The 11,204-nt window shown below is 47.8% G+C and overlaps 1 protein-coding gene across 1 annotated transcript; it reads right to left on the bottom strand.

Moving 5' to 3' along the window:
- Positions 1-2,240: 2,240 nt before the first annotated feature.
- On the bottom strand, positions 2,241-9,933 carry LOC113262953 (cytochrome c oxidase assembly protein COX20, mitochondrial). Its single transcript, XM_026509559.4, has 4 exons — positions 9,832-9,933; positions 3,371-3,485; positions 3,218-3,281; positions 2,241-2,506 (listed from the first exon to the last, which is right to left on the bottom strand). The coding sequence occupies exons 1-4, from the start codon at positions 9,871-9,873 to the stop codon at positions 2,368-2,370; spliced, it is 360 nt and encodes a 119-aa protein (XP_026365344.1). The 5' UTR covers positions 9,874-9,933; the 3' UTR covers positions 2,241-2,367.
- Between the last annotated feature and the right edge of the window lie 1,271 nt (positions 9,934-11,204).

Below are 11,204 nucleotides of genomic sequence, written 5' to 3'. Positions count from 1 at the left end.
TTTTAAAACTACTAATGACGGCAATTCTATTTTAATCAGCTACTTAGCTGGTATCTACTGCTATAGCACCTAGTGTGAAGTTGTGGAATTACCGGAGCAGTGAAAGCAGCGGTGCGGCTGGAGGCCCCCAAATGGGCGTGAAGGTAGGTCACTCTCCAGGCCGGTGGGGAGGGCGTGTTTGGATGAGAGGGGAACCTGGACTCCCGTCAGTAATACAGTTCAGCAGACGTGCACTTGGCTGGGAATGGAAAGATTGAAACTGACCAAGTTCTTGATGAGAAGCTTAGGCTCTGCTTGGAGCACAAGTCTGTGACCAGTGAAAATGCCAACCAGTAGTAGGAGAACCTACATGAGAAGGTGCTTCTCCTTCCCATAAGTTAGCAGCAGAAGGGACAGGGAGAAGCAGCGGGAGGAGGGCATTGTGAGTTGAATGGAAAGTGAGCAGAGGCCGAGGGGGTGGGCGCAGGGTTCACAGTGAGCTTAGAGTGGGTGGCAGGGTGTAAACAGATGGGGCTGGAGCCTAGAAGTGGAAGGGCTAAGATCTGTTTGGAGGCCTTCTGGGAGGGGTCCAGTAGCAATGGCATAGGGATCTGGTGTGTTAGGTAGCCCATAATCTGTTAGTGCATTTTGTAACCTCTTAGTCGTTGGGGAAGAAAATAGGGGGTATTAATAATCACATAAACTTATTAAGTGATATTAAAAGTTACCCAAGTAAGTGTGTCACCACTGTGTTTTTATCCAGGTCTCCATTTATGCAGTCATTCTGTGAAAATGAACTAACCTTGTTATTGGCGAAGGCCTTGGAAATTTTGCCAGCCGAGAGGTTTCTCTTACACAGGGTAAGATGTAATCGTAGTATGGGAGAGCTAGGTGGGAATTTTGTTCACTTAATCCCATTACCCAGTTTTATACTTTGCATCCATTTGTAAACTGAAGCCGAGAACGTAAGTGGCCTGCACAGCTTGTTAAAGATCGGGTTTGATGAGTACTCGTCACATCTCCCCCTACTCACGCAGACAAACGGCGCTGCCTCTTCAAATACAAGCCACTGGTCAATTTGAGTCACGTAGACTGGATTCAGATCTGACGTGTGTCAGTAGAGCGGACAGATGGTATGGTCTTGGAAACTGCCTTTGCCTTTCTAACAGCCTTTCTTCATTAGTGTCCAAGTCCTACCTTTGGTGGTTAGGTGATTAGGATCAGTAAGAGTATCTCTGGGCATGTGCTTGACACTGGCATTTGGCAGACCACAGACCCTGTGCGCCCTGCCCCTGGTAAGGACAGCCACGGGAAAGGTGCGCATGGGGGGGAAAACACTCCCTCCAGTGCACTGAACGGAGCACGCGCTCCCCACTTGCCCCTTGAAAAGTGGGTAGAGAACAAAATAAAATTTCAGGATAGCTTCACCTTCTCTCTGGCTTACCATGAAATCAAGTAATAGGAGCATTAATAATGCCAGAGTCCTGTCTGCTGGTCTTTTCTCATTATTTATCGTTTCTTAACCAGGAAGACCTCTAGCTTGTGTTTTGTGTTACATTTAAGAGACTTTCTTGAAAAGTAATGTTGACATTAAAACAAAAAAATAATTTCATTGCTTTGGAAAGGGAGAGTTTTTTTCCTGAATGAATAAATGCTGTGGACTTGGTTGGGTGCCTTGTTTTTTTGTTTTGTTTTTGCCCTTTTTAATGGCAGTGGATTTAATTATAAATGACTTATATTATTAATGTAATGACGTGTGTGATCCTGTGGCTGTTTTGCATCAAACGAGGTCTGAGAATACTTGTAGGCATACCATATGTCTATTTACATTCCATTTAAAAAATTAAAACACTGCATACATCCACAAAAATTTAGAGCATTTAAAAACAGTCTTCACTTTTGGGGAGATGACCTACCTGTTGTAAGAAATGGAAGAAATAGGGTCAAGCAGTGAGTACATTTTTAAAAATAGCAACTTGCAAAGTCAAAAACCCATTAGTGTTGTGTCTTGCAATAAGCACTGACTTTAGAAACCAGGAAGTATTGCCTCATTTTTAACAGGGTGCAGTAAAACAGTTGTGATTTTTGTTTTTAAGGTGAGTTTGAAAATCCGACAGAGTCTGTTTCTCGAAATGCCATTTTTTACACTCTCTTCTCTGCACTCAGTTTGACCGGTCCCCTAGATGCTTTACTGGCAGTAGAGCGAGGCCCAGAGTAAGCTCGTGGGCATTCATACAAGTGTTTAAAAAAAAAAAAGAAACTAGACCAACACATCTTTTATTTACTTGATTGAAAGTCTTACGGTCCATAGAGGTCTAACAGAGTTGCCTCCAGTGTATTCGCACTGACCCCACGGTTGTATCTGGGCTTCCATGCCTGAGACTCCGCTCAGCTGCTGCCCTTGCTGGTGCTTTGTTTTCTTTCAGGATCAAGGTGGGTACTTTCGTACAAAATCTTATTTTTAATTCCATCTCTGGCAATTCTTTCCTGGATTCTTAGCTTTGCATAATTATACCTACAGTGGAACCTTAATAAGAAAAACACAAATGAGTCATTTTTAATATAAAGTTCCTCTATAAACCAGTTTGAAATTTGTAGTAACAAAATTTAAGATGTGTACAGATGGCTACCCCAGACTGAAAATACAACCATTCTAACATGGGAGTGCTATTTTGGGGTGGTTCAGTGTCAAAAGTAGCTAATAACAAATTATTAAGGTAGGTTTTACATAAAATGAGGCTTGTAATCACCTCTAGCTTAGTTCTACTTGTAAAACCTCATGGTGGAACCATACATATACTATGTCCTCTTGGCTCTGGCTTTTTTTTGCTCAAAACACAGGAGATTCACGTATGTGTTTTGTCGGCTGTGAACACATTCTTAAAGTAGCCTTTTCAGATGTGATGTCATGAGCAGGAAATGAGCATCAGGGTCATGTAAAAGGTTGGGGCCTTTCTAAATAAAGTAGAAATCGTTACTTGGTATTGATGGAAAGTCATGCATTCATCTGTTCATTTGACAAATGTGGTATACAATGTGTCTGCGTGTATGTACTTAAAAGACAGGCGTCCCAGCAGTATCATTTTGTAAAACAAGTTCCCATTAAATTTTTTCTAAATAAAAACATTCCTCACTGAGCGGGTGGGCATCTTCTAGTGACAGATTGTTTGAAAAGCGCATGTGCTTGAAATAGATCAATCTATCATGATCCTGGATCATCTTGAATTAGTACACATACCAGCATCCTAAAGTCACCAAGATAAATCCTCCTACTCCAACATCACATGATCTTCTAATCCTACCTGTCAAAAATCATAACCACCGTAATTAAACTCTACAGTTAGTCCATTTAGAAAATGTTCATCATACACAGAGAAAAGCAGATACTCACTAGTTAACAAAAAATGTCCAAGGCCAGCCACAACAGATCCTAATGAACCATACAGTATCGAATCCCGTGCACAGGGAATGTTTTCAACATCTAAAATTCCTAGGAGCTTAAAGGGCTAGGATAAAACAGAAAAGAACCTGGATTGAACAAGGAAATACTTTACTTCAGGGTGGTATGGCAAAGATTGGACTACGTGAGAGGTGCTGACCGTGAACCTTGTTCGCCGACTCTGGTCATCCGGCTTGGCCTACTATATCAGTCTTGAAGTGGGAAACCTTGAGAATCCGACCAGAAAACCCCACATAACAGCAGGGCAACTTCAACCTAAACCAGTTACATTATGGTGTTAATACTGCAATTTACTAACCGGCCTGGGAGTAACAGCATATGCCATTTTTATGAGCTCTTTAAACATCTGTATGAAATGAGCTGGGAATCTGGCTATCACTGAAATTAAAAAGCACCACAGTTCTCCTTCCAGTCTGGGAAGCATAAAATGGGAGAAAAGTAGAATTATTCTAACCATGTCTGCTTATAGTAATATAGTGCTATTTGTTTTAAATTTAACAATGACTTCAGATTTTATTGGTTTTAAAAATAAATGTGTGCAATCGCTCTTCCGGTCTGTTTCTTGACCTGTGATAAGAAACTGCACTTGACTTTATCTGTTGATAGGACATGGCAACTAGACCTGGGGGAGGGGAAGGCGTGATGGGAAAAGCTGGAAATCCAGAGTTGGGTTTTTGTCTCTGCCACTAACTGCGGATCCCCTGTAGGACATCTCCACGGCCCCCCATTTGTAATGAAAGGCACTGGGCTAGGTGATAATTTAAGTTCAAGTGCTAAATGAATGATTCCTAGGTTCCTTCTCCGCAGTCTTCATAGGATTTATGGACTTGATTTTCTGGATTAAAAGATAATGCCAGCTTAAATCTTCACATGTTTTAATGTGAATGTCAAATGGAACTCTTATTTAGGGTCTAGGAGGGCAGGACACGTTTTTTTAAAGTCACACTTGTTTCACTGTGGCATTCCTATTAATAAGGGATTAGGAAACTTGAGACTTTACTAAGTTTTCAGTAAGGCAGCTTTTAAAAAAGGAAGCCAACTTGTCCACTTAAAAATGGTTTCAATGAATACTTTTTAAATAGTCCTATAGTATGAAGCAGGGCTTTATCCTAAAACCGGATGATTGTAGGGTAAAGGGACACCTAGAAAGGAATGTGAAGGGGGAGAAAGAAAGATGGGAAGAAATGGGGAAAGGACCATAAAAGGGGAGTCAGATTATAGGCTGAATTGTGAAGGATGTTCTGATTGTATTTTCTCCTGTGTTTGCTGCTTTGGCTCAGGCTGCTGCCAGAAAGAGTGTGATTCGGTTTATAATAAAGCAAAAGTTAATATTTTCTTGCTTATTCTATTCCATTTTCTTTAAAATTCTCTCTCCCCCCGTCCCCCTCCCCGCCTCCCACCCCTCACATTACTTGGTGGATGTAGCAGGTGCTGACTGTTGCAGACTTTAATTGTAAACTCTCTTCAATACAAATCTTAGTAAGAGGCTGGGGGATTTAATTCTGCTTCTAGGCTATTCATTTCATTTAGAAAAAAAAACTCGGCAAGAAATTATCAGCTCCAAAGCCAAGTGGAACCTAGTCCTGGCAGGCGGGAGGGTTGTGAGCCACTCTGCAGACAGCTGGACTCCGCATTCAAACCAGGCTACTTTCCTAGGGGAAGGCCAGAGGTGGTGGCCACTGCCCATTTTAGGTCTTAGTAGCAAGTGAGACCAACACCTTCCACCACAGGGTAGAAGTCCTGATGTGGCTTTCACATTTGGGCAGGGGTTCCTAAGGAGAATAAAAGGAATTACTGGGCTGGCCACTGCACACCTCACACCATAGCTTTTTCCTGTGGATTCCCTTCCGTAACAGCCCTGGTGTGACCCCAGAATACCCCCAAATCTGCAGACAAAATGTTCTTTACAAAGTACAAAATATACTTGCCAAATACTGAAACAGTGCTGCTTAAGTCAGCTAGGAAAACTTTCTCAATTTTCAAGTCTGCCCCCTCAGATTCTAACTCAGTTCTGGGATGGACCATGGGGGTCTAAGTTGAGAACCTTTCAGGGCTTTTTTTCCTCCCCCTGATGAGCCTATCAGATTGAGGAAACATTTTAGATACTGTTTAGAAAAATGTTTTGGGGTGCCTGGTTGGCTCAGTAGGCTAAGCTTTATTTTTGGCTTGGGTCATGATCTCAGGGTTGTGCGATGGAGCTCTGTGCTCAGCGTGGAGTCTGCTTGTCAGCCCCCAACCCCCAAAATCTTTAAATGTTTTTAAAAGGTGTTCAGAAATAATCCGCTTATTTTGGGGTGTGTGTCTTTGTTTCAGCTCAGGTCATGATCTCAGGGTCCTGAGCTGGAGCCTCGTGTAGTGTAGGGCTCTGTGCTGAGGGCAGTCAACTTGAGATTCTCCCTCTCCCTCTGCCCCTTCCCCCTGCACGCGCTCTAAAATAAAGAAATCTTAAAAAAAAAATCCGCTTATTTAATAAGAGGCCTTAACAGAAGTTATATATGCTTTTTGATAAAATGGAACCTTTTAAAATGCAACATGTGGATAACAGGCCAAGGACCCTGCAGCCAAACGTTCCCCATTCGCATTTATCAGCACCACACCGACGAAACTGGTCACTAAATAACGTCCTGATTGAGAGGTGGCGGGGCTGTTCGTGCAAGGCCCCTTACATCCCTGTTCCCCAGTCTCCACCTCTCATGTTGGGACACCTCGGAGCCACAGGAAGTGCAAAGTTGGCCCGACTCCCAAAACCTGTTCTTTCCACTGTCACTTAGCCCTTTCATTTTGTTCATAAACGAGAAAACCAAGACTCAGGGAGGAGATGTTTTGGGGACAGACAGTTGTACATAACTGTGTGTCTACAACTGGTATCAGAACTGGGCAGGAATGCACAGACTGATTTAAGAGCCCAATCTTCCCTTCACTAGTAGAGAATTCTCAGCCTCCTGGTAAAGTGCGAGTTTAGACTACAGATACCTGAAAAGCAAGTACAGGAGAAATAACGAAGAACCAGTCTTAAGCAAATACGCTACTTTTAGAAAGTACACCGAACTGTGAGACTCAAATTAATAGAGGGTTCACGGCATAAATCCCTTTTTAGTACTATTTATGATGTACAAGCATTTCACATTTTTATTCCCTGTGCAGCCTGCAACCTTAAGATTTAACTTCTGTCATTAACAAACTTAAGTCTTAAACTAGGGAAATTTTAGACTTGCAAACTAAAAATTTTAAGATTTTTTTTTTACCATAAATTACAGCCAACATGGGGCTCGAACTCAACCCCAAGATCAAGAGTCCCATGCTCTGCCAACTGAGTCAGCCAGGCATCCTGTGAAATGTGTAAGCTTAGATTTAGAAAGGCAGCTTTTCCAGCTCATCTTGATGGAACTAAGATACTCAAGATTTCTAAGCTGCAATGCCAGTTTAATAATTTAAGGAAATAGACTGAAGTAGAGCCACCCCATTTCCCACTGCCAAACATCTCTGCATCAGTGTTCATAGTCTTTTTTTCTCACTGCACAGGGCGAACTGGCCCTCTTTTAAGAATTTGAGATAGCTAGAGGGAGCATAAGTGGTGGTGGGGGAGGAGAGGTGGGGGAGAAGGAGAAGCGGACTCCCTGCCAAGCAGAGAGCCCGAGGCGGGGCTTGATCTCAGGACCTGAGCTGAAGGCAGATGCTTAAACAACTGAGTCACCCAGGTGCCCTTGGCCCTCTTCCTATTTATTTTTAAAAAATTTTATTTGACGAGGAGAAAGAGAGCGAGTGTGCACGAGGCATGCAGCGGGAGGAGACGCAGGTCCCCCCCCCTGCTGAGCAGTGAACCCAATGAAGGGCTCAATCCCAAGGCCTGGGATCATGACCTAAGCCAAAGGCCCATGCTGAACTAAGCCCCCCAGGTGCCCCTGCTCTTCCATTTAAACCTAGTCCTAACTGCAGGTGATTCTGGACCACTGGGGGGGGGGGTTTGCTTCTTGTTACCCCTTCTTCATTTGTACCATTATTTTTCCTCTCCAGTATAAATAAAAACAAAACTCCTCCTCTCTTGACACTCCTTCCCTCCGCAAGTGTCCTAAGCTACTATCCCATTTCTCTGCTCCCTTTCGCTGCAAAACTAAAGTTAGCCTAGGTGTTACAAGCCTCTCCTCCGTTTAAGTCCGTTCAAAGAGCATTTATCCCTACACTCCACTGCAGCAGCCTGTCGAGACCCTGTAAAATCCCCCATACTTTCCGTCAGCACACATGGCACAGATAATCATGTTTTTGAAACATTTTCTTTACTTGGCTTCAAAGAGGACAAGGCTTCCTGGTTTTCCACCTCACTGGCCATTCCTGGCAGTTTTGCTGCCATTCCCTCCTCTGATGACCTCTCAGGTTGAAGAGCTGCCCTTGCCCACTCAGAAATGGAGGCTTTCAATTAAACGCCATTTACGTGATGGCGACTCCCAAATTTGTAAATCACACCTAACCTCTCCCAAGCTTTTGTCTTCTGATTCATCGGTCTAGCGACACCTTCTGCATGTCAAAGAAGCACCCTGAACTTAGTATTTCCAAATTAGAATTATTTTCGGGCATCTCTTCTCAACCAATTCGCAGACAAAAAGCCTAGGAGTCAACAAACCCATGTTCCGCGCATCAGCAAGTCCAGAATATACCTGAACCAAATAACATCTTGAACTAAAACATGTCTCACCTCTGCTGCTGCTACTCCCGGGCTACCATCACCTCTCATGGTATCTGAAAAGCTCTTGATTCCACTCAGATGACTAGATCATTGTCCTCTGAAAACCCTCCGTGCCTTACAACTGCTGGGAAGGCCCTGCACGACCAGGCACCCACCCTTTCTTGTATCCCTTTCTCTAGGTAGACTGGCCACTCCTCGACAAGATGAAATGGTTACTACTTAGCATGCGCTCCCCTTCTCCAGGATCTCTGCATGGTTGGCTCAGTAAATGATATTCTGGTTTCCTGTTTGATTCCTGCAGTAGAATATGAGTTCCACCAGGAATACTTTGCCTGTTTTGATCAAAGCAGTATGTTTAGCTCCTAGTTTAGTGCCTAATACTCAGTAGATACCCAATACTTTTTTGAATGGGTTTATTAATTTAAAATTTACCTACAGCACTTTCCTGGTAGGTATGTACCAAATTTCATATTTTAAAGTTTCCTGGAGAGCAAAGAATGGGAGCAAAGTTTTTAAGGGTTAGTTCTGTCAGCTTGATAACTCCTATTTTTACCTTAGGTTTGCTGATGCTAATAATCCCTGGTTTGCACTGGAATGATCACTGGAAAGAATTCTTAAAAAACTGCAGGCTTTTCTGACATTACCCTTGGGCTACTAATTCAGTCATAGCTTGTGTTACAAATTTTATAATCTCCTTGGTGAGCATACTAGTATTTCATGAGTAATATATACAGAGAGAGCGCGCGCACAATATATAAATATATATCCAGTATTTGTTCATATTAACGATTTGATCTTGGCCAAATTTAAATGGAAAAGTCCCCAGAAGGCAGTAACTCTGCATAAGGAGCAAATTTTCCAAGGTGAAGAGAGCACACCCTGAAGCTGTAGATTAGGGGCATTCTGGCACACAGTGAGTCTTGAGTAAATAAATACCTGTTCTTCACTGATCCAATACCAGTCTCTCTCTAAGCTTACTACTGACAAACTGTTTTCTTCTCTTTTCTGAACATCTGTTATTTGTTCAGTGCTGAGGTTATAAATTGGGTTCCCTTAAGGAGCTCAAGGAGCAGACGACAGAAATCGGGAACTTGCGGGAATGATGCAGCTGAGTAGAAGGAACGCGGGGGGGGGTGCATTTCAGTCCGCTCCAGGGAGACCGGGGGTGGGGGGGGGGCGAGGAGGAACCGCCCTCCCTTCGTGGCCCACAGTCTCCAGGACCTCGGGAAAGTAGAAGAGCCGGACAAAGGCGGACAGGGGCTAGGTGAAAGGCTTTCTCGTCCCGGCTAAGGAAATGGGGTTTTATCCTGAGCGCAACGGGCTGCGACGACGGCATCTTACGCAGAGAGGTGAGATGGTGCGGTTTACAGGTTAGCGCACACGAAAGGGAAAAACCTCAGCTTTTACGTCCGCTCCTCCCGCTCCGGATATGCACTCCCCGGAATCCAGCCACGTTTTCACTGCTCGGCAGCCTCTCGGGGTCCCTCCGTGTTAAGTGCTGATTAGTATACCAGCCTGCCCTCGGGGAGCCCGGAAAGCGCGCTTCACCAGCACCAGCCCCTCCCCGCGCACAGCTCTCCGGCCCGGGGCCTCAGTCCCCTCCTCCCCCTGGTCCCGGCGAGGGAGCGAAACGTGTCGGGGGTGGGGGACGGGGACCCGGCCCGGGGTCTGCAGCCCGCCGCCCCGCCCCCCAGCCCGCGCGCCCCGTTACCTTCCCCTTGGCTGGCTCGCCGGACTCCGGCGCGGTGGCCATGGGCTCCTGTAGGTGCCTGCGGCCCCGCCCCGCCCGCGCCGCGAGCGGAAGCCCCGCCAGCCCCGCCCCCGCGCGCCGGCCGCCATTTTAGGGAACGTTTCTGCGTCTCCGCAGTGGCCGCGCCGGGCCGTCGCCTGGGCTGCCTGGCCATCTCCTTTGTTCAAACCAACGGGTGACGCCTTCTCCACAAGGGGCTCTCCACAGCCCGGGGGTAGGGGCCGAGAGAGGAGGACGGCTCGCGAAATACCCCTGCGCCAGGATCCTCGGCGGGGAGGGGGCGGAACAGCGTCCTGGCGCCTCGAGCCTGCGCCGCTTCCCGCCCCTGCCCCCTCCATCCGTCCCAACCGCCATTTCTAACCGTCGGCCGCGAGCTCGCGCCCGCGTGCCTGGACGCCGGGCGCGCGCGCGGGGCGGGGCCGGGGCCGCGGCGGGGGGAGCGGGCGCGCCGCCGCCGCTTTGTCCTGTGCGCGGGCCCCGCGGCCGGGTCGGCGGCCCAGCCCGCCCCCAGCCCTGGCCCAGCGGCCCGGAAGTCGGCCCGCGCTCGCTCGCTGCCCGCGTCCCCTGCGTGTCCTTTGTCCTTCCGGCCCCAGGACGAGCCCTGGGTGCCGCCGGCATCTCCACCCTGCGCCGGCAGCCGTGTAGCCCCGAGCGCCAGCCCCCGCACTTAGTGGTCCCGCGCCCGCCCCCCCTTTCGGTTCCATGACTTAGCGGCTTTAAAATAGCGCCGCCCCGCTCGCCCAAAGGAGACTGGGGACAAAATGGAGGGAGCGCTCGTGGGCGGACGTGCGTCAGGGCATCCGGGCCCGAGCGGGGTGGGAGGGTGGGTGCGGACAGGGGCTCCGGGGCGGAAGAGGCCGGGCGGCGGCCCTGCCCGTGCCTTCTGTCCGCTCTCTGGTGAGTGCCCCTCCGTGGCCGCGCCTCCCGTCCTCTGCACCTTGGGTCGCACGGCCAGCCTTTGTGCGCTTCCCGGGGCGCGCCCGGGCACGCGTGTACGCGGCGGCCATGGGGCAGTCCCGGTCGCCCGGTTCCGGCTCGCGACCTCGCCTTCGCCTGACACCTTTCTGCCGTCCGGGTGCGGTCCTCGGTGGGGGACTCGAGAGCTTGACGGCTGGGTTTGCCGCGGGAGGAGCTCTGGGGAGCAGGGACAGTCGCTACAGACAGCTGTAGTACGCGGAAGAAAAGTCACCCCCCCTGCGACCCTGCTCTAGGGGGGTTCTCCCCCGGGACTCCCGGGCTAACGTGCTTTGAGCCCTTGGTCTGGAAGGTAATATTCCGTAAAGGAGGGAGGAATTCTTGGGAAGTAAGAGGAAGTAAGGAGAACTGGAAAAGTA

Source organism: Ursus arctos, unplaced genomic scaffold, assembly GCF_023065955.2.
Source record: "Ursus arctos isolate Adak ecotype North America unplaced genomic scaffold, UrsArc2.0 scaffold_2, whole genome shotgun sequence".
In the NCBI taxonomy this organism is placed as follows: domain Eukaryota; kingdom Metazoa; phylum Chordata; class Mammalia; order Carnivora; family Ursidae; genus Ursus; species Ursus arctos.
The sequence above is the reverse complement of the archived record's forward strand: the minus strand, read 5'-3'. Positions and strand labels throughout refer to the sequence as shown.